The following is a 24,134-nucleotide window of genomic DNA, read 5'->3' on the forward strand; positions in this document are numbered from 1 at the left end:
CCCTGTTGGGTCAGACTTCAGAACAAAATATGATCTTCAGGGTTCACAGAAACCAAGGATTTTCTGAGTAATGTATGCAACACTTTCAGCTTTCAAACTCATCAAAAACCCTTTTCCAAAAAGTATTTTTTTTTGCAGTTATTATTGTAACTATCACCACTATTCAACCTGAAAGGTCAAAAACATCATAAAATTGGAAGTAAAACTGTTTGCCGCAACACTCTGTACTAAAATAGCATTATTTACACGTAGATCTAAGGAAGATTTATCAAAACATTAAGAAACCATGTTAGGCTTTGCACCCAAACATTTTTTAAATTCATGTGTTACAAAACAGGGCAGCCCAGATACATTCTTAAAAGAGATTACATGCATTTATTCATAGGAATGATTCCGTGTTTCCTGAAACTGTTTGCTCTTGTAAACAAGCAGAGGATTTTTATCTTTCTCAGCTTTACCTGCTATTTGTACGGAGCCATCTTCACCCAGAAGAATGTTGCCAGCTTTCAAGTCTCTGTTAGAAAAACAATGGGAAACTGAGTTGTGGCATTATATTGCACTGATGCACTTAGGAATGCTTTAAAAATCAAAATGCCACTGTTTGACGTAATTGTTATTTCATAAACATTGAAATTACATTACTGATGTTAAAACTTACAAAGGTAACTGTTAAATAGGTTAGATTTCTTAAGCAGTATTTTTTCCTAATTATTGAGAAACATAGGAGAGCCAGTTTGAGTCCTGACTGCTCCACTTCCAATCCAGCTCCTACTAATGCACCTTAGGAAACCAGGAGGGAGTTCAGGTTTTGGCTTCAGCAAGCCCAGACCTGGCTTTTTCAGCCATTTGGGGAATGAACCAGCAGATGAAAGATGTCTCTCTTCCCTCTTCTCTCTCTTCTACCCATTCCCCTCTCTCCCTGACACTCTACCTTTCCAATCAATCAATAAAAAAGTCTTTAAAAACATAAAAGAAAACTATAGTAGATACCATCAAATATAAAGCTCAATTATAACTCAGAGGAGTGAATTTACATTGTCAATATTACTGGTAAATGGCTGTATACATAACAGAATGCCTAACAACTCAAGTACCACTAACCCACTAAAAAGACCAGGCCCTCACATTCTATGCTGTTTGGTTATTTAAAGAATTAGTATTTCACGTCACAAAAGGAGATGAAAACGGTATCTTCTGCTTCCCTCTAGCCACCATGTCAAAAATAATTAACAAATTAATGTTCAGAACGGTCTGACCTGTATTTGAAAGTCAGAGACAGTATCATATTCAACTGAGTACACTTTAGGAGTACTTCTGTCAAGTGATTTTTTAATGAGTACATTCAGCACTTTTTATATTCTGTTCTTATTTCAGTGAAAACAGATAAACTAATCCCTATGATGTCAACCTAATTCCATCTACATGTTTTCTCATTTCTTTGTAAGTACTTTTTCACATATATTTAGCTTAAGTTGGAAGTAACGCGGACCCGCACCTGCAACATGGGTTCCCCCCAAATGCTTTACAAAGTAGGGCTAGATCCAAACAGCAGACCTGAACCATCTCTGCAGAGACCATACCTGTGAATCTGACCGTTTCTGTGCAGATAGTCTAAGCCTTCCAAGACCTCTTTAAGAATTGTTGCTATGATGGCCTCTTCCAGAACACCGTTCTTGTGCTCTCCTCGGTTGACAATGTATTTTATGATATCCAACATGGAACCTAAGTGGGCAAACAGAAGAGCTGAGCAGGTGATTTCATAAGCCCCTTCTTTAACCTTTAAGAACAGGGCTTCCTCTACTATTAACAAAATTAAACAGCAACCTCAAAATACAATTTTTTTGCTTATTTATTTAATGCAAACATTCCCAAGGCATACTAGCAATTGAATGGCAGCCCCGCACACAGCAACACAAAATCTAAGTTTGTGAGAACATTTCTGGTGTCAACTTCACGGGGAGGACTGTGGGTTGGGAGGCAGAAGACTGGTCAGGGCCGTTTCCTGGACATGCAGTTGGGTACACATTCCAAAGGGGGTTCAAGAAGTGTGAAGTAACAAAGAAAGGAATGGCAGGCCAGGAAAGAAGGGAGCAGTGAGTTACTGGGCGGAGGGCCTTCAGCGCCTTCCCAACAGGGCAGACATGGGTCAGGAGGGCAGCTGGGGGGATGAGTATGCTGCCGCCAGAGCTCTGCCAGAACCAGGAGGCTCTGTTCTGCAACTCCACCAATCTTTTTTTTTTTTTTTTTTTTTTTGACAGGCAGAGTGGATAGAGAGAGAGACAGAGAGAAAGGTCTTCCTTTGCCGTTGGTTCACTCTCCAATGGCCGCTGCGGCCGGCGCATCGTGCTGGTCTGAAGCCAGGAGCCAGGTGCTTCCTCCTGGTATCCCATGTGGGTGCAGGGCCCAAGGACTTGGGCCATCCTCCACTGCACTCCCAGGCCACAGCAGAGAGCTGGCCTGGAAGAGGGGCAACCGGGATAGAATCCAGCGCCCCAACCGGGACTAGAACCCGGTGTGCCGGCGCCGCAAGGCGGAGGATTAGCCTGTTAAGCTACAGCGCCGGCCTGACTCCACCAATCTTTACATCACTTACTCGCTGCCTGACGAACTGACGTTATAATAAGAAAATAAGTAACCAGTACTTTCTTACCATATGTAGATTAGTATCCTTGGCACTGAGAATTTGAGTTTCAACACACGTTAATTAATATCCCAAACCTCCAGGTCATTTTAGAAAGCCAAGTTACCTGAGGGCTCCACATTTCTGAAGAGTTAACAAACAGCTTACCTCAAGACCTGAATTTTGCTCTAGGCTCTCTGGAATTAGCTAAGTGGATTCGGTTTCCCCATCAGATATTACTGCATAAGACTCAATCATTAAGAGATTCGATGTGATAAAATATTATAAAGGAAAACAAACAGATTTTAGTCTCCTGGGAGAGAAAAAAAATCTGCGTATCTGGTGACTCTTGGATGTTTGGGTCATTTAGAAAAAAAATGGTAATTGAAGGCCACCTTTTATTTTTATTGTATAAGGATAACAGCACATGGGGCATGCATGCATCTCTGGCCTGCTGGAAGGAGAGCAAGCAGCATCTGCCCTTGTCTCCTTTACCTGTGCAGACCCGCTCAGCCCACTCCTCCTCCCAAAGCTCAGGAGGCCTAAGTCAGACTCCTGTAAAAAGACCAGGAGTTTTATCTCAGGTCCTCAGAAAACAGGAGACCGGTCTCAAGTTTCTAAAAGTCAAAGGTGGACTGAGCCGACACCTTCAGCTTGAACAGCACATGTGGGACTCTCTGCCCTGGTGGAAGCACTCAGAAGGGAATGGGTTACGACGATCCTGGGAGCAGAGCAGGACCGACCTCCAGGGAGCAGCTCTGCAGCCAGCTCCAGCAGCTTTTCTCTTTCTTTTGTTTCTTTTCTACTTAATTAAAAACCTATGTCTCTCACTTTCTGGGGAAAAAAAAAAAAAACCCTATGCAGGCACTCAGGAAAACAAAGTCCAATAGGATTGAGGAAGACTGGGAACAGAACTAAGTTCTCCCCTAGTACCCTGCTAAGACTGACGCCAGCTGACTCAAGCCAGTTACAATGCCACTCTCATCTCATTTTCTGGCCCTGCGTGACCAAGGAGAGTTTCTCAAATGAATAAATAAATAACATGTAGGACCTCTGTCCTTAATGAGTTGTACTATGAAAATTAACAGTAAAACTTGTCTTCGAACAGTACTTTATACTTTGTGTGTCTGTGTGGGTGCAAACTGTTGAAATCTTAGTATAGAGTTGATCTTTGTATTCAGCCTTAGCTAGAACTGGGTCTGGAGATGAGAATGGGCTAAGTCACACAAATCCCACTAGCCCAGCTTTGGCCTTGTCCTTTCTCTGCCCCTAAACCCTATGTGAGCTCTCAGATCTATATCCTGGGAGAGATGCCCAAGAAAGAGACACACAAGATGAAGAGATATGCTGAGGAAGCCACAAGGGCTTTCTAAGCTTAGACGCTCAGGTCTGTCAAATGAAGTGGGTGGTACAGCTGGTTAAGTCACCAGCTGGGATGCCCACATCTCATACCAGCATATCAGTTTGTGTTCCAGCACCTCCACTTCTAGTCCAGCTCTGCTAATGCATCCCAGGAGTTATCAGAGGATGGCTCAAGTGCTTGGGTCCCTGCCACCCAAGTGACAGACCACAGAGGAGTTCCAGGCTCCTGGCTTCAGCCTGGCCCAGCCCAGGCTGATGTGGGCATTTGGGGAGTGAACCAGCAGACATAAAGAATTCTCTCTCTTCTCTTTCTCTGCCTTTCAAATAGGTAAATCTTTACTAAAAATTTTTAAATGCTGTAGAAATGCAACCACAGGATGAAAACAGTACTACTTCTGATCCAAACACAATTTAGCATGTGTTTCTCTCCATGTCAGTTGCAGTAACATTTACTGAGTATTGACTGAATGCCAGATTCAATGAATTTGAAGTACATCACATGGTTCTTTTTCCAGAAGATCCACTACCCAAATCTCTACTGTCCAATACCACCGTCTCTAACTACATGAGGTGATTTAAAAGTCAGTCAGTTAAAACTGAGAGGAAGCTCAGTCTGTCAGTCACACCAGCCACATTCCCTGTGCTCAAGAGTTGTGTGTCACTAGTGGGAAGTGGACAGCCCAGCTACAGCCCGTCTCCATCATCACAGGAACCTCTCAGAAGTAGCGCTGAAACAATAATTCAGTAGAGTGCAGTGTGTTAAAGACTTGAGTCACATTAAAAAGAAAGGGTTGAAAGAGGAACGCTCAGCACCATTTCTGAAGGGAGGAAGCAGTGGCTACGGAGGGCATGAGACTTCTCAGGGCTTGAACTGTGGAAAGGAAGGAAGGGCATCTAAGGTCGGGCAGAGCACAGGCAAGGCCATCGCTGCACCTCGAACAGTGGGGCGCTAAATACATGGAGAAGGGGACACGGGTATTCTGGGAAATTAAGGCAAATGGTGAAAGGCTTCATGAGCATCAGTGCTAAGACAGCTGGCCTTTATTCCGTGGGCAATGGTAAGCCCAGAAGTGAGGGGATCCAGTCTCAAGTCTTATTGGATACACCATCACCAACAAACTGAAAGAAAGGGAGGGAACAGGCAAGAAGAAAAGCAGCAAACGTTAACGAAACCCACTTACCTCCACTTAGCAATTTCATGACCAGCCAAAGTTCATCCTTCACCACAAAAGAGGTGTAATAGGTCACTACGTTGGGATGGCTGCACTGACTCATGGCTTGGATTTCTTTCTACAAGAAAAGCAAAACGTGACATAGTACCGAGGGGTGGAAACTGGTGAAACATAGTGGGATACCTGCTATCCTTGCGACTGCAAGGCAGACCTGGGGAACAGACTGAGCCATTACTGCAAAGCAGTTACACGTGGCTGACGCCCTCACCCTTGTTTCCAGCTGACTCCAATCAGAAAGTGCTCCGGACTGCTCCAATCAGAGCCCTTGGGTCCGCCACAGGGCAGAGGAACCTGAGGCCAACCCATCCCCCAGATCTTCGCCCACTCTGCCAGCAGAGAGCCAGGCCGTACAGGGCCGAGTCGGTGTGCCATCAGGAGACCTGGGTCCCTGTGCCAGTCTAAACTCACGAGGGACTCAGCTCCTCCCTCATGCAACAGGGAACAACAAACCTTTCTGTTCCTCAGGACTGCTATGATGAGAAGTGAATTAATATATAGGAAAATGCTAAGAGCATCACTTTCCAAACTGTTTTCTATGGTAGACACTCCATCAAAAAGGGTTGAAAGGGGGACAGCAGGCAATCAATGTAGCAGTCAAGATACCACTGGGGATGCCTATACCCTACATTGCAGTGCCTGGGTTCGAGTCCCAGATCTGCTGCTGATGCCAGCTTCCAGCTGAAAGTCACCCTGGGAGGCAGCAGGTGATGGCTCAAGTAGCTGGGTCCTCGCACCCATGGGAGTCCCAGATTGAGTTTCTGGCTCTCAGCTCCTGTCTGGCCCAGCCCTGTCCATTGCATGCATTTGGGAAGTGAAGCAGCAGACGGCAGATCTCTCTCTGTTCTTCCTTCCTTTCTTTCTTTCTGCCCCCATTCCTCCTTTCAAATAAGTAAATTTTTTTTAACAAGCAGGGAGAGGGGCAGGAAAGTAAAATAAACTTGGTAAACATGAGATACTGAATCTCACTGGAAAGGAATCAGCAGGTATGTTAAGCTGTCAAAGGCCCCAAGAAGCCATGCAGTAAATAAGTGGCCATAATTTAATACATATTAACAAAATATAGTTTGTGGATCCCATTTTGGAAATACTGCTATAAAGAAAAAAAGTTTTACATAAGCAGGTAAAACAACAAAGCTCTGAAACAAAACAAATAGAAATCTTCAATAAACCATTTTTTTTTTGCAATACTCAAGATCAAATTGATTTTGGTTTTATTGTTTTAAAGTATTGCCAAACTCCCATAAAGCTTCACTCCAGAGTTAGCCTTCAAAGGCATCAGACTGGCAACATGCTGTTCAAAAATTATAATAACCTAGGTATCAAAGAAAAATCACTCATGCTATCGTGCATTTATGATGAAAGAAAAGTATATTATGCAGCCCATAACTATTTTCAATAATTATGGACTTCTAGTTCACTTTGCATTAACTCAAAGTTACCTAACTACTCCAATATGGACTGCTATCTTTGCATATCCAGCCATACCTACCCTCAAATTACCAGGAAGATTCTATATCAAATAACCTGGCCAACATATGTTCAATTAAAATGTTTTTCACCAAACATAAACTCCTAAGAAATTCAGTAGTTCTTGTTTTCTTTTTGTAAGACACCCAACACTTTCCCATCTCCATTCTCTTCATCCATTTTTGGATGCTTCTAGATCTGACACTTTTTTAATTCAATAACTTCTGCCACATGAGCAAGGTTGGAAACCTGAAGACCCGTCTCCATGTGTTTCCAGCATTAGGGCCGACACCATGCGAAGCTTCTGCAGGAGAACTGGACCGCAGCCTAGGCCCTTCCTGTGTCGAGTCACCTGCCCCTGCTCCGTGACAGCCTGCAGTGGTGGGCAGGGTCTAGTCTCCACGCATGCTCCCCTTGTGCACAGCAAGAGAACGATGTCTCCTGAGTGAGGTCAGCTCCAAGTCACCTCCATTTTACATTCAGTGTGAATGAAGGCCTCCTAACTCCAAACTTTCAAATCATTAGTCAAAGCGCACAATAACCAGTCAAGGCTCACAGGGCAGGGAATTCCTTTGCATGGAAGCAACCTGGGGGTAGGGTCTGGGAAAACACAGTTTTTAGTCTTTTGCACTTAGATGGCTAGTATCACTTCCTACCTCATCAGAGTGTTGGGCTCTATGACAATGCAGTGAGAAAACTGTGTGTGTGTGTGTGTGTCTGTGTGCATATACAACACTTTTGAATAGCCTATAGCCAACTTACCACATTCTAACAAAAAGGAGGAGTCATGTCAGATACTGCTCCTACCAACACTACCACAAAAGCAGCAAAAAGACAAAGGGGTGAGGAGCCTGTATGTGGCTCTGCATGGCCCTGAGTACCCATACCCTCACATTCTTCCATGCCCCTCTGTTGTCCCTCTTAACCACCTGACCAGGGAGTCAGTCAGTACCCCCCACTCCTAAACCACCCTTTTTACTGCACAGCTTTTTCCTAAGCTTCTACTGCTTAAGGACACAGCAAAATTCACAGTAGAGGAAAACATGTGTCACTGTACCTTGGATATGAACTGTGCTATCACTAAGCCTCCATAATCTGTATAGTGTGTGCTTATTAGAAAAGAGAAATAAGGGTCAGCATTGTGGCATTGCAGGTAAAGCTGCTGCCTGCAACACTAGCATTTCTTGTGGGCGCTGTTTCGTGTCCCGGATGCTCCACTTCTGATCCACTTCTGATCCAGCTCCCTGCTAATGTGCCTGGGAAAGCAGCAGAAGATGGCCCAAGGATCCTGCACCCACATGGGAGATCAGTTTTAATAAGCTTCTGGTTCCTGCCTCCAGCCTGGCCCAGCTCTGAGTGTTGCAGCCATTTAGGGAGTGAACCAGCAGACAGAAGACAGATCTCTCTAACTCTTTCAATTAAATAATAAATATATCTTTAAAAAAGAAAAGAATGAAAGAAGGGGTCTCTGGACATCTTTAATTATCTTCTAGGGGAACATCAGAAAGCAAAAATTTAAAAACTATAAATATTTCTTCTTATATAAATTTTCATTTACTTGAGAAACAGAGAGAGAAAGGGACAGAGAGACCAACAGAAGAGCTCCCATCCTATGGTTCACTCTTCAAATGCCCACAACAATGAGGGTTCAGGGAAGCCAGGAGCTCAAGCCATGTCTCCGCTATGGGTGGCAGGGAACCAAATACTTGGTCTATGACCCGCTCCCCTCCCAGGGTCTGAATCAGCAGGAAGCTGGAGTCAGGAGCTGGTGCCAGGTATTAAACCCCAACACTTGGACACGGGGTGAAGGTGTCCCAACCAGTAGTTTAACCACTTGGCCAAACACCTATCCCCAGAAACATAAATACTTCTTGAATGAAAGTCTTTCTAAAAGACTGTGCCCCCTGGCTCAATTTCTTTTCAAAACAGTGATGATGGTTGCTATCTGCGTCATTCCTTGGCAACAGTCTCTCAGTTACATTAGACCAGCTTTTCCCAATGCCCTCACTTCATTCATATGGCTAGGCAAAGAGAGTTCTCCCCAAACAGATTCATTTGTTCCTACCCCTTGATGTAGCCAAAGTATTGCCCCAAGGATGAGAAAATCGATATGACAAAAATATTTAGTGCAAAACTTCTTACAGAACAAGTGGGTTCCAGCACTCTGGTCACCTGAGGGGTCATATTCCATGACAGCAGCTTGATCGGGGCAGAGCTCCCTGCACTGGGAAGTGCTCATCCATCCCCTAGGGCGACACTGAAGCTCTGCATCCCTAACAGACTCCCAGGTGCTGTGCTGCCCTGCAGTCTGGACTCAACTTGTGAGTGGCAAAGCAGCTCTGGCGGCAGGCAGCGGGACGCCAGGGGAGAGGGGAGGCGAGAGGAAGGCGCAGAGCTGCTGGAAGGTGGCGGAGGCAAAGGATGGTGCAGGATAGGCTCAGGGATGAGGCCAGGAGTCTGGCCTGAGGAGCGGGCGGGGAGCAAGGCTGGAAATATGGGGACAGAGTATTACAGTGGTTTGAAGTTCAGGAGGACAGGAAAGGGTTTTCACCAGGATGGGAAACATGGGGTCAACGTTGGAAAGAAAATCACAGAACACTGAAATGCAAGCAACACATCTGCCAGAAACACAGGCAAGGCTCCTTTTGGAAATCTAGTAAAGTTAAGAGCAGGCTGCCCTGGGGCCAGTGCTGCAGTGCTCGCATCCCATATGGGCGCCGGTTCAGGTCCCAGCTGCTCCACTTCTGATCCAGCTCTCTGCTATGGTCTGGGAAAGCAGTAGAAGATGGCCCAAGTCCTTGGGCCCCTGCACCTGTATGGGAGACCTGGAAGAAGCTCCTGGCTCCTGGCTTCTGATCTGCACAGCTCCAGCCATTGCAGCCAATTGGGGAGTAAACCAGCAAATGGAAGACCATTCTCTCTCTCTCTCTCTCTCTCACTCTCTCTCTCTCTCTCAGATCTCTCTTTCTCTGACTTACAAATAAATAAATAAATCTTTAAAAAAAAAAAAAAAAAGAGCAAGACTCTGTCCTCCAGTGAAAACCAACCCACAGCATGGTCCTGAATTTTCTGCATTCATCGGCTTCATCTGAAAAGCATCACCAGTGAGATTTCACTAGAGAAAACCACCCCAAATTAGGAGGCAGGTCAAGTGCCCGATCCAGCTGTAAAAGAGAGGCTCTGTGCAGAGCCGGATCCGGATCGAGGGAGACAGATCCAGAGAGAACACCCACATAGCTGCCCCTCCCTCAGCAACACCTGCCACACCACAGCCACCCCAGGCACCCTGTGTGGACACGGAAGGTTTGGTAGCAAACAAAACACATGCAAGTATCCCACCCTGAAACAGGAAGCACTGAGAGGGAAAAAGCTGCCTAAAAAGAGAAACCTGAAAAACTGCAAAAACAAAACTATGATTGAGTATTTATGACATTTTCTTATGTTGCTACAAAGGCTTTTCCCCTCCCCCTCAAAAAATTGTTTTTCCTATAAACCGCATTGAGGGCAAGGAGGAAGGATATGGCCTCCAGGGCCACACTCTGTCACAGCTGGCCGCGAAGCTTGGCCCTGCCATCTACTGGCTTCATCAAGCAGGCAAGCTGCTCAGCATCTTTGGTTTGGTTTGGTTTGGTTTGGTTTGGTTTGGTTTGGTTTGGTTTAGTTTGGTTCACAGAGATATGCAGATAATCAGAAAAAAAGAAGAGACAGCTCCCATTCCCCGGTTATCACCACCCACACTGCCAAATGCCTGCAGTGGCCAAGGCTGGGCCAGGTGAAGCCAATAGGAACGAAATCAAGGTCTTTCACATCGGGGTGGGGTTGGGGATGGGAGGGTAACTACTTAAGCAAGCCATCACCACTTCCTCCCAGGGGCTTCACCAGCAGGAGCTGAGGATCATCCAGGCACTCCCCCCGCATTGGATGGGATGTGGGTATCCCTGCTGGGCCACATGGCCCCCTCCATCCAGCATCCTTGAGCTTCAGATTCCCTCTCTGTACAACAAGACCAATACCACCATCCATACCAAGGATCACTGTGAAACAAACAAAACGAAATCTATAAAACTGCCTGAGGGCCACCTGGGCCGTAACACCCATGCTGAAAGGTCATTTTCTCTGCTCCCCTCAGTGTCTCTGTCCCTTCTTCGTACATGAGCACCCCTACATGGATCACTGATCTTAAATGTCCCAAGGTTCCACCTGAGCCCCAAAGGCACAGAGGACAGACCTGAGCAGCAGCAGTATCACAGGACTCACAGGTCCTGCCGGCTCCAGGAGTTTCCTGCAACATAGAGCGTGACGTTTTACCTTCACCCTCTGCTCAGTGTTGTTCCCGTACATGTTTTCTCTACCTGCCTCACCCTCTATTTAATTCAGAACATCTTTTCCTTGTTCCTGTCTCCTGGCAAACTAGCTCAAACTCTTTTGGAATAAAGAGTCTAACTATATGCATATTTACGTGAAGACTACAAAAACAAAGAGATGTAGTACAAGTGTGAAGATGGGAGACAGGACACAGTTAAAGCCTGGGTAGTCCTGTCACTGAGATCATGAGAATCACAGAGCACTAAGAGGAAAGAGATTTTTTAACTGGAAGGGAAGAGTTTAAGTGGAGTTTTCAATTCGTAATATTAAATTGCACTTAACTAAATTAGCATATCTTCACACCTCCTTAAATACTAAATGCATTCTTCTTTATCTGCTAATGGTGGCAAAATACCCTGCTCGGCCTTGAGGTATTGGAAATCAAACCTACTGATGCTCCAACATCGTGGGTAGTTACATAGTGGCCACCCTGTTTCTAGCTTTATACTAGAGCAGTGGATCTCCACCCTGGCTGCACACTGAAATCAGTGGGGAGCTTAAAAAAAATATACCAATACCTGGGTCCCAGCCCCGGGGAAGCTGATCCAACTAGGGGAGGAATATTTTCAGAAGCTCCAGGTGATGGTATGTGCAGCTAAGGCTGAGAACCACTGCTTTCAAGCTAAGCACTCAATGCATTTTTCTTCCCATGAAACAGGGAGAAATACTTAGGTTCTGGACACATTCCCACAGTGCAACATAATCTAAAAAGGACACATACACAGACCATTGATAAAGACTATCAAATGAAACACACATTTCCAAAAGCAAGACAAGATGTGTGCAGTACCCTCAAAGCATTTAAAGGACTCTTTCAATGTTACAGGGATAACCACATCAAACAAAAACATTTTGGGAAAAATCATTCTCCAGCTTCAGTTCTGTAGCATCGGCAACGTTATAAAGGGTAACCTAATCAATATTCATAAATAACCAAATACTGGAAGTAGCTGCATTTTTAAAAATAAGAAAACAAACTTCAGCAGTTTCAAATGTCAGCCAAGAAATGGAAGGAAAAGACTAACAAAGCTCTAGTAAGAGCGATAGACTTTTCTGGACTGTGATTTTCAATCATGAAAAAATATCACTATGAGACTTTTGCTAATTACAAAAATAGAAATGAAACATCATTTATGTAGCAAACTCCTGCCTCTTTCAGAGGAAAAGTACCAACAGAGGAAAACGAATTCAAGAAAGAATGAAAAGTCACATACTCTATCTGGTATCATTTACAAAGGATTCAAAAAATGTCCCTTGTCACTTAGCTTTGTAATTATCTTCATGTGATTTGATATCTAAATTTATGCTAGTCCGACTGAAGGCAAGATTAGAAATAGGAAATTTCCAAATAATCTGCATAAAAGGAAACATTGAAAAAAATAAGGAAGAGGAAAGCCTAAATTCTATAACAACCTTAAGTAGTGTTTTTAGCCACGGACAGTCCACACTTTATATCCTCAGCTTTGGCACCAATGGATTCAACAAACCAAGGATGGAAAATGCTCAAAACAACGGACTCTGCACTAAACATGTACTGACTTTTTTCCATTGTCATTATTCCCTGAAACAACATGGTAAAACCACAATCGACCTAGCCCTTGACATTGTATTAAGTATTATAAATGTATGGTAAGATGTTTCACAAGCAAACATCATGTCATTTTACATAAGGGATTTGGGCATGCACAGATTTTGGGATCCACAGGGAGTCCTGGAACCAATCTCCAGTGGATGCCCAGGGACTGCCGTATTTAAAACTAGGAGGAGCAGAAGTGAAAGCGTGGCGTGTCCTGGCAGGTGGAGGCGTGGGAAATCCTCCAAAGCAGCAGGGGACTCTTCAAGGGTGAACGAACACCGACTTGCTGACACAACAGGATGTGCCTCCTAGGCCGTCTTGCTCGATTATGATGTCATCAAATTGAGCCTCTGCAAAGACTGTCTAAAAAGCACTAAAGAATTTTGCTTGGAAATGTAGAAGCCGGTAGTATAGTCATTTTCCACAAAAAAAAAAAAAAATGAGAGGAGCAAAACAGACAACAAAACAGTGATATTAGAATATGTTAAGAAAACTCAAGGAGGAAGAGCCATTTTCCTTCAGAACTGGCTAAAGACATTCATCAGAAGGGGAGCACACTTGGCACAGTGGTTAAGATATCATTTACATCCCATAGTGCAGGACCTAGTTTCAAGTCCTATGTCGGCCTCCGATTCCAGCTTCCTAATAATGCATACCCTAGGAGGCACCGGGGGACGCCTCAGGCGCTTGGGGCCCTGACACACAAGTACTTCAGACCTGGATTGAGTTCTGGGCTCCTGGCTTCAGCCCTGCCCAGACCTGGCTGTGGCAGGCATTTGGGGAGTAAAAATCAGCAGATGGAAGATGTCTTTCTGACTCTACCTACCTCCCCTGTCAGTCTTTCTGCTTTTCAAATAAAATGAAAAAAGTAATAAAATGCTTATCTTAAAAAAAAAAAAAAAGACATTCAAGGGCTGGCGCTGCGCTATAGAAAGTTAAGCTTCCGCCTGCAGTGCAGACATCCCATCCCAAATGGTCACCAGTTCGAGTCCCAGGTGCTCCACTTCTGATCTAATGCATCTGGGAAAAGCAGCAGAAGATGGCCCAAGTGCTTGGGCCCCTGCACCCACATGGGAGACCTGGAAGAAGCTCCTGGGCCCTGGTTTCTGCCTGGCCCAGCCCTGGCTGTTGCTGTCATTTGGGGAGTGAACTAGCAGACAGGGGATTTCTTTCTTTCTCTCTCTCTCTCTCTGCCTTTCAAATAAATAAATCTTTAGAAATTAAAAAGACACCATCAATAAACAATATTCTTATGTGTGTAAGTACACATACACATATACAGATGTATACACACGCACATATCTTATACAAGTAGGTATCAGGAGCTTACGGAATCTGAAACTCTGAAGCTACCATTCTAGCAGCAGAATCAAATTCAGCTACAAACAACTGTTTTTTGATCCTTTAATTGTCTGTGATTGAATGTAGTTGAAAAAGTCAAGTCCGAGACATTAAACACAAAAACAAGGGCAGACATTTGCCTAGCGGTTAAGCTGCCTGTTGGGACACCTGGGTCCCATATCAGAGAGCCTGGGTTGGAGTCCTGGCTCCACTCCCAATTCCAGCCTCTTGGTAATGTGCATCCAGGGAGGCAGCAGGTGATGGTCCAAGTACATGGCTGCCTGTCTGCCACCACTGTGTGAGACTCAAACTGAGCTCCTGGCTCCTGACTGAGGCCTGCTACAGTCCTGCTTGTTGCAGGTATTTGGGAATGAACCAGCAAATGGGCGCTCTCTTTCTCTCTCCCTCTCTCTCTTCCCCTCTCCCTCTGTGTATGTGTGTGTGTGAGAGAGTGTGTCTCCCTCTCTCAAATTTAAAAAAAAAAAAAAAAAGCTAAAGAAATAATAAATTTTAAGAAAAACACAAATGTGCTTTCTTGTCAGCCAATCTGCACAACGGAAAGCTTTGAAGCCAACTCTTGACACTACCCCTGTACCTGGCCTCATGGACAAGCGAGAAGGAACAGGAGGTAAAAGGTGCGTTTTTCTTCCGGTGTGTCCCCTGTGCTGTGTCTGGGAACACTGTGCTGTCGTGGGCTCTGCCGGGGAACAACCCTGCGGCAAAGTGAGAGGGAATTCTACCATTCTCCAACCTTTCTCAGCAGCAGTTTCACCCACTGTGGAAAAACCAAGACACGAAGAAGATAACACACGAAAGGGTTAAAACATCATTTGTCTCAACTCAAGCAACTTCCCAGAAGTCTATGAGGAAGACAAAAGTGAAGCATAAGACAGGGAGATGTCACTAAAAAGTTGTATCCCACGTGGGCATGTCTTGCCCATTTTCTCCTACTCTGAAAATGGCTGGTCCTGGGTCTTTATCACCAAGAGCATAGAAACTCAGAAACACACATGTTCTTGCAATGTTAGATTTTCCTTACTTTTTGGGGAAAAAAAAGGATTAAATATTAGACATCTTAGCAAATCATTTCTAAAAGTGATTCAATTAGCATATTTAATCATCATCTGACTAAAATGTTTAAAAATGTTTTAAAATGTTTAAATTTGATGTTCCAAGAATAAAAGATGTTTTCTCCAACCAAGTCATATAAATTCCTATGCTAATGTAACATAAAAATAAATTAGTTTGCATTTAGTGCATTTACTCTTTCTTAAAAAATGTTTAAATGTCTTCAAAATAATCCCCAAATTTCCCATTTGTAATCCCCTCTTCATTTGGGCTACCCTTGGACAAAACCAAATTATATGAACATAATTACAAAGCTAAGTGGCAAAAGACAGATGATAATACAAAACTTCATTGCCAAGGCCTGAAATGTTCAAAATAGTAGTGGAGTTGGCAAAGCAGGCCTGCACAGAGAGGCAGGCAGACGGACGAAGAGAACTCTCATTCACTGGCCCAGTTTCCAAATCCCTACCGTGGCCAAGAGCAATGCTGGGAGTCTGGAACTCAATGCAGGTCTCCCACCTCTGGCCTCCTAGAGTGCACATGGGCATGAAGCTGGAATCAGGAGCAGAGCTGGGATGAGAAGCCACGTACTCCAACATAGGATGTGACCATCCTAACCCCTATATCAAACAAACTCATGTAAGCCTACATTTTAGTGCTATGCCCTAGGAATATAAAATTCTACACCAACCAACCAAATGCAGTTTCTTAATGAGCTCGGATATTAACAATTCATCTATTAACTAGAAAATTCTTAATTTCAAAACTAATCGAAAAATACTTTCATAGATCCAACAACAACAACAAAACAAACCTGCAAAAATCTTACTCTTTGAGGATAAGCTGGAAAAGTCTCAATACAAGTCCTTAGACTTGCTAAAACAGCACAAACAAGGTTTTAAGCTTTTTTTTAATTCCCATTAAACTTCAATCAATTAAAAGGAAGAGAAGAAAATCTGCGACTAGAGGAATTATTCAGAAGCCCCCATATAGAATTTAATCGAAAAAGGATGAGAGAAACCTCTGTGCTGTAATGGTTGGGGAAGAACTACTGATCTCAGATGATCATCAAGTCAAATAAATATCCTGATCTTTACTCTCCAAATAACCTACAAATCACAGCTAACTCATTCTCCCAGCAAGAAGAAGGACACGAGAGAGGAGAGGAGAGGAGAGGAGAGGAGAGGGGAGGGGAGGGGAGGGGAGGGGAGGGGAGGGGAGGGGAGGGGAGGGGAGGGGAGGGGAGGGGAGGGGAGGGGAGGGGAGGGGAGGGGAGGGGAGGGCAGCAGAATAGCAGATCCAGAGAAATGAGAAACAATCAATGAGATAACAGCAGGAGAAAGCGAAATAACAGCAGTGGCTTTGTTCAGAGGAAAGTCTTCATCTATCCATGAATACAGTCGCGAGGTACAGCAAAATACCGATGATACAGGCAGGAAACGGCAAATGTCTGAATCTCCTTTAAGGCTACTTAATGGCTGGGAAATTCCTTCATTATGTATACCTGGGGAAAAGATGGCCCACTATCCACCTGAATCCATGAATTTACAGTGGGTTTTTATTGTGCCATCTCAACACTAAAGTGACTTGACTCTATCCTGAATTACAGAGCATGATTTGCTAGTAATTGTTATTTTTGTCCAATCCCATCAAGATGGCATGTACCAATGCCATCGCACTAGTCCAAGTGATCAATTTCAGCTCACAATTGATAGCTCTGATAGGTCTAAGAGTCAAAGAGATCACACAAACAAGACAAGTATCTGCTAATACTAACTGATAGAATCAAAAAGGGAGAGAAAGATCCAACATGGGAAGTGGGATACACAGCAGACTCATAGGATGGCAGATGTCCTAAACAACACTCTGGCCTCAGAATCAGCCCTCAAGGCATTCAGATCTGGCTGAAGAGCCCATGAGAGTACAGCAGGCATGGAAAGCCAAGATATCATGGAAAAAAAAAAAAAAAAAAGACCTAAATGAATGATCTCTGTGAGTGAGATCCCAGTGGAAAGAACGGGGCCATCAAAGAAGGAGGTACCCTTCTCTGAAGGGAGGAGAGAACTTCCACTTTGACTATGACCCTATCGGAATAAGATCAAAGTCAGCGAACTCTAAAGGCTTCCATAGCCCTGGCAACTCATGACTAGAGCCTAGGGAGATTACTGACGCCATGAACAGGAGTGTCAAATTGTTAAATCAGCAACAGGAGTCACTGTGTACTTACACCCCATGTGGGATCTGTCCCTGATGTGTCGTCTAAAGCCAAGTGATGCTATAACTAGTACTGAAACAGTATTTTTATACTTTGCATTTCTGTGTGGGCACAAACTGATGAGGTCTTTACTAATTATATACTGAAGTGTTCTTCTGTATATAAAGAGAATTGGAAATGAAAAAAAAAAACAACATGGTGTTAAAATGGAAATGGCATAGAAAATTAATTAATTTTAAAAAAAATTATGTAGGATCTGTCTTTAATGTGCTGTACATTGCAATTTAATGCTATAATTAGTAATCCAATGGTAGTCTTTTCACTTTATGTTGCTATATGGGCAAAATGTTGAAATCTTTACCTAATATATACTAAACTGATCTTCTGTATACAAAGAGAATTGAAAATGAATCTTTACATGAATGGAAGGGGAAAGGGAGCGGGAAAGGGGAGGGTTGCGGGCGGGAGGGAAGTTATGGGAGGGGGGAAGCCATTGTAACCCATAAGCTATACTTTGGAAATTTATATTCATTAAATAAAAGTTAAAAAAAAAAAAAGAAGAGATTTTGTTAGAATTATTAAAAAAAAAAAACATCGTAGCACTTGGGCCACCTTCTGTTAAGTCCTCACTGATGGATTAAGGAGCCTGAAGCCCAGAGGGGAACTGATTCATCCAAGGTCGTGGGTGAGCCACTGTGCAGAGGACACAGCACCTGCCCTGGGGAGCTCTGTGCTTCTCCGTCACAGGATTCATCACTCATCACTTTTCTATAGGAGTCATTGTTTTGAAATCACTTCGCTCACATCTATCATGAATCACAAACTAAAATATTTTAATGATCATTACATAACTTCGTAAGGTAATCATTTAACTATTTTCTTCTTCCTTTTTTTTTTCTAACAAAGACGTACTCTGCACGGCCCCACTGCCATGACTTCTCCTGTGAGTGTACCTCATCTGCCCCTGAAAATTAAACTGAAGTTTTAATTGGCACTGATGCATGTGCAGGCACAAGACAATGAAGCTGGGTGTTCTGTAACTAGATATCAAAGACAGAGTAAAAGCCCAACTCAAGATTAGAGGAAAAAAAAATTCAGAGTAATGGAGCCAAAAGCTGAAAATCAGAAAGTATTGTAAGGTGATAAACTAAAATGTTCGGCAATCCCTGGGTAAGATAAATGAGGATATCCTGAAGGGCAGAACAAGCGAACTTGACAGTGAGTAGAAGGAAGGACACTGTGCTGTATTTACTGAATGTTTTTGTCACCTTGCGATAGAGGCTGGAAAAACAGATGCCATCCAAGAAAGCAGATTAACCCTTTTCCTATGCATTGACTTTAAGGGACTCCAAGTGTGCCCTAGGGGAGCACCCCTGACCCTGGAGGAGGACCACGAACCAGGCAGCCACGCTCCTTCAAAAAACCCTCAAGGCCATCTTCCCACACACATGAGGCTGCAAGACGGTCAGCCAGATGCCTCTGTCAGCTCCATGGGAAAGCAGGCACTCCCTCAACGGAAGACACATTAAAGGACAGTCCTCTACCCGTCAGCTGTGCTGTGGTCAGGCAGTACAGTGAAAGAGCGCAGACGTCCCCAGCTCAAAAAATCTCACTGGCCCAAAACGCAAATGAAGAGACGCAGTTCCTAGCTCACGGGCTCCCCAGGGAGCAGGAACCCTCTTTGTTTTCCTAGCATCTAGCTCAGCGTCTGGCGTCTAGCGAGGTTTAATAATTATGGAGTTAAGAAGTTCTGCTCTCAAACTATAAATATCTCCCAGAGGGTGTTCAGCTAACTATAATTAGTCATTACACCACTGTGGGACTGACAAATGTGGGGTTAACAACAAATGGGGGACTAAGAAATCTCAGAAATTATCCAGGTGTCTACATCGGGACGGTGAGGAAGACAAAACAGAACACAAGATCTTTATACCCAGAAAGAACAGGATAGTTAGAGGCCAGGCTCTAAAATACATATAAGAAAATTCACAGGGATACACAGGAAAAGCATTGGTTTAATCACACTCCATTCATGGGATATCAAGGAAAACATTTACTCGGTAGTATTTTAATAGAACTGTTGTTTAAGCCAAAATGAATTCTTAATACACACACAGCCTTGTCCTCCCACATACACAGCCCAAACTCACTGTTTTTATAGCCAACACACAATGCAAAAGTTCACTACATATTTGCCAAAGAAATCAATCGATGCATATTAGATCTGGAACAATCTTACCTCTGAGGAATAAATCAGTATTTATTTCAACAGTATACATTTGATTTCAAGTATCCATTATTTAGAACCTATGATCTCATCTAACATTTCTATTTTCCCCTTCATTCTCAGGGAGGGAAGCTGGCACTGCAGTTAGCACTTGGCTACACAAATCATGACCACTTGAATTCTTCTTCAGCAAAACCAAGAACCAACTTGGCAATAATCACTGGCAAAGCTACTGATAGCCTCCACTACATAGAGAAAACAAGGTTCAGTCAGAACCAGTTGTCCAGAACTGCTGTGTGTCATCGTGTCTGACCCTGGTGTAAATCTTCACTCACTACATAAGGACAAGGAGAGTGGAGACAGGGCAGGGAATACGGCTGGGAAATGAGACAGTTTCACTGGGAAGGCAGTTGTTCCAGTGGCCAGCAAAAAGTTGATACTTGTGACTTCTATGACATAACACTCTCACAAGATAAAGATGCCAGGGCCATTGTTTCTTACAAGAACAATGGCTTCCAGTTAGCAACACATGGCACAGGCTATGAGATGATGCAGTGTACTGACCTGTATATAATATACGCTCAGGGAATTAAAGGATTATTAGGATACCGGATGTCCAAACACTGCCAAAATGCAAACCCACAGAAATAATAGAAGTGCGAGCACCAGCAGTATTAGAAGTTGAAAGGATGACAGCAGCTCTGTTTCACACAATCACATGTGCCAATAACCAGGCCACAAAAGTCTGGCAACCTTGAGCAGATAATACAGTGAATTCACTTTCTTGTGAAAAGGACACCCTAAAGAAACAGCCATTCTTCCCTTTCTTCAAATACACACACAACAAGACACAAAAACACCAAAGGTTCAATGCTAAGGAATGTTCAAACCAATAAGTGCACATATCTTTTTATATTAAAATAATTGTGCAAAAATACTCTATCACAACACAGGTTTTAAGGGAAAAAAGAAAAATAATTATCTACCACTAATATGCAAATTTATAAGTCCTAATAGCTCAGGCTCAGGTAGCTGAGCATAACCCATAAGAACTGTGTTACTTTTTTTTTTTTTTAAAGATTTATTTACTTATTTAAAAGGCAGAATTACAGAAGAGAGGAAGACAGAGAGAGAGAGGTCTTCCATTCACTGGTTCACTCCTCAGATGGCCACAACGGCTGGAGCTGGGCCAGGCCAAAGCCAAGAGCTTTTTCTGGATCTCCTAAATGGTTGCAGGGAACCAAGGACTTGGGCCATCTTCTGCTGCTTTCCCAGGCACATTAGCAGGAAGCTGGATTGGAAGCAGAACAGCAGGGACCTGAACCTGTGCCCATATAGGATTCCAGAGTTTCAGCCTGGGGCTTTACATGCTATGCCACAGTGCCAGGGCCAAGAGCTGCAGTCCTTAGAGGCTCTGCCTAAGTCACAGGTACTTCCAAATGCCACTGCCATGCTTGCTGGTCCACAGGAAAGAAAGAAAAGGGCCTGGAATTGCTACCTCCCTGTGATGGGCACCTGGATCCTCACACAGCCTCCATCCATGGTAGCCACATGCAAAGGGGAAACACAGAGTCTTCAGGAACCAAGGACCCGGGAGGGACCAGAGACCACAGCACCAGCCCAGTCCAGAAAGCTGACTGCAGAACTGCTTGGCATAAGTGCACACAAACCTTATACAGTATCCCATATATACTCTGATGATGCCACAAAAGTGTCTGTGAGACCTCCCACAGAACACCACAAACACAGGTACATACAGGCAAATTCCTGCGTTGTATTTCCAAACAGTGCATAGGTTGAAATGTATACTTCAAATTTTTTTTAAAAAAAAGTTAACATATAATTGTGAATTGTTACAGAATTTGAAGACTTCTAGAGAGATCTTAGCGGTCCCCCAATTCAACTTGCTGTTTAGGTGAGTAAATTAAAGTTAAAAAAAAAAAAAAAAAAAGTTAGTGGCAGAATCAGTACCCGACTGTCCCTTCAGGTTGTTTCAATGCTTTTCCATTCAGGGAAAATGAGCTTGAAGACTGGATGAGAAAGGGCACAATCATGTTGGTCACAACTTTCGTAAACAACAGACAAGCAGTATGCACTAGTAATTTCCATAACAGCTGAGCGTGCTGCAATTTTGAGGACTAAAGCCTTAAAGGATGCAATTTTGTTTAGTTAACATTGAATTATGGAGTCCTTTGCTTGAGTCCGAGTTTGGGCACACAATCTGCTGCTTCAACCTCAAAGAAATCTATGCATTATGTAGTCTAACTTGAAACGGAAGGCCAAACAGACCTGCAAAAGTACAGCTTCACCCTTGTACTTGATTTATACTAGAGTGCACTATAATTATGCCCAAAATAAAAGCTATATTCTGCATAAAAACAAAAAGCTGTTGTTAATGGCATTCCATCCCCGAAGTAGAATATAACAAAAGGCTCCTTTATTTGGAGCCAACTGTCATTATACTTTGTAGCCTGCATAGAGCTATTGGACTAATATTTGTACTGGGATTAGTACTGGGATAACCAATCAGTTAACTCCTCCATTGCAGTGTCCCATTATCCTCAAACAAACAGCCACAAGGAAAAACAGAAAATTGGCAGGCAGGATGACAACTCTATTTATGAGATTAAACTCTCAAACCCTTCACAGTTTGCTGGGCAACTAATAACCATTTGCCAAGCTGTTCATTTAATAATGAGTCAGTTAAGCCAAAAGCAAATGTTTCTTCAACCAACCAGTGCCACCGTCATCATCTCCACACTGACAAACTCCAATTATTTATGCAGTATACTTCATTTAGAATAAGTACAAGCTGCCCTGTGAGAAAAACCAATACCTCTCGTGAGCCAAATGCAGGCGACACTGCACTTTAAAAACTAAGACAAAGTTGTATGTGATTGTATAATTTATGAAAGCCAAAGTGACTAACCAACAGTCTGGGGAGAGTCACCCATTCTAGACTGTAAGTCAAAAGCTAGCCGGCGCCATAGCACAGGTTAATCCTCCGTCTGCGGCGCCGGCATCCCATATGGGCACTGGTTCTAGTCCTGGCTGCTCCCCTTCCAATCCAGCTCTCTGCTGTGGCCTGAGAAAGCAGTAGAAGATGGCCCAAGTCCTTGGGCTCCTGCACCCATATGGGAGAGGCTTCGGATTGGCGCAGCTCCAGCCGTTGCGGCCATTTGGGGAGTGAACCAACGGACAGAAGACCTTTCTCTCTGTTTCCCTCTCACTGTCTGTAACTCTACCTCTCAAATAAATAAATTAAATTAAATGAAAAAAAAAGCTAGCCATTCAGTTCTGCAGTCAGTCACCACGCGGCCTAAGGTCACCCTTTATTAATAAAATGCAATGTCACTGAGTGTCTCCCACCAGGGTTAATGCAGATGGAGCAAAACACTGCTTGTCAAAGCAAAGGAATGACCAGGTTACAACACACAAATCAGGCGACATCATTAATCAGGGAAGCAAGAAGTGACATAGGCAGCTTTGCAAGAAACACATTATTTCAACCCAACAACACAGTGCTCTTCCCCCACCTGCCTCCACATACCCACGGGTTAAGAAAAGCAACCAGCAGGGGATCCCCTTCCCTTTTACTTACTAATAGTTCATCCATACTGGTCTGGCATTTTTCCAAGTTGATTCGCTTTATTGCTACACGTTCTTGCCTGGGTTTGCATAGGGCAGCCTGAACCACAGCAGTAGCTCCACTGCCTGCAACAAAACAAAAGCACTGTCAGCTGTCAAATGGCACACTAGCTCGCTTGGTCCTAAATAAATATGCACGCGTTTACAGAGTCGTCTACTCAAGGTATTTAAAACATTACCACCTGACATCTTTCGAAAGAATTTCCTAAGTCCTAAAACAATTACCTGGCGGAGGTGAGGAAAAGAAAAGGAGCATGTGGATTTTTCTACATGATGTTACACCTGAGGGCACGGGGACGTGGGGTCTGAGCATCTGTGCACAACCTTGTGTGGAAGCCTCTGTCATCCTCAGGCCCTGGTATTTTCTAACTTCAGTGCCTTTAAAATATCTCAGATTCCTTATTCACTTCCGCCCAAACCAAATCACACTGCCCTGAGCCTGATTTGGGGTTTCCGTGAAACACCGGGACAATGTATGTGTTCCAAGCACTCTCTGAGTTTGGGTCAGGGCTTGCTCTAACTTAGAAAAACGTGGATCTACCCTGGTAGTCTCATGCGGAAAGCATGATGTTCAAGGATGTCAAGCAACGTAACAGCAACGTGTGACTACAAAAGCTCTCAGTACTCACATGAACGTCCTATTTCTAAGGTTTCACGATCATCAGCTAATGCACTCAAACTCCTAGGAGACAGGCCGTTATCCATATTTTATAAGAGCAAAATGTAGATGTGGAATGATTTGTGGCAGGGAACAAAGAGCTCCTAATCGGATTTATATTCCATAAGGGCACAAAGACCCTCAGGTTAAGGCATCTCAATTCTGCAAATCATACCAAAAGTGTCATTCTAATTATATAAATCCTGTACTACTGCATGACAGCCAGAGAGAGAAATCGCCTGTGCTACGGATTGTACAAAAAGCCGCCAGATGTGACCATCTAGCTTTCCCCCTGATGTATTTCTCCTGGTAATATTTCTCAACTAAATCATTGAATATCATTAAAAAGGGGAAG

The 24,134-nt window shown here is 43.7% G+C and overlaps 1 protein-coding gene across 2 annotated transcripts in view; it reads right to left on the reverse strand.

The window, feature by feature from the left end:
* The window catches only part of STK39 (serine/threonine kinase 39), a 357,460-nt gene that overhangs the window by 250,929 nt on the left and 82,397 nt on the right, over window positions 1-24,134 (reverse strand). For both annotated transcript variants that reach the window (XM_062187583.1, XM_062187579.1), the window contains exons 2-5: window positions 23,075-23,187; window positions 5,164-5,272; window positions 1,581-1,722; window positions 459-514 (exon numbers count right to left, since the gene is read on the reverse strand). In XM_062187583.1, the coding sequence (XP_062043567.1) occupies window positions 459-514; window positions 1,581-1,722; window positions 5,164-5,272; window positions 23,075-23,187 (420 nt within the window). The remainder of the gene's footprint in view (window positions 1-458; window positions 515-1,580; window positions 1,723-5,163; window positions 5,273-23,074; window positions 23,188-24,134) is intronic.

The sequence above is a fragment of the Lepus europaeus genome, chromosome 1 (assembly GCF_033115175.1).
Source record: "Lepus europaeus isolate LE1 chromosome 1, mLepTim1.pri, whole genome shotgun sequence".
In the NCBI taxonomy this organism is placed as follows: domain Eukaryota; kingdom Metazoa; phylum Chordata; class Mammalia; order Lagomorpha; family Leporidae; genus Lepus; species Lepus europaeus.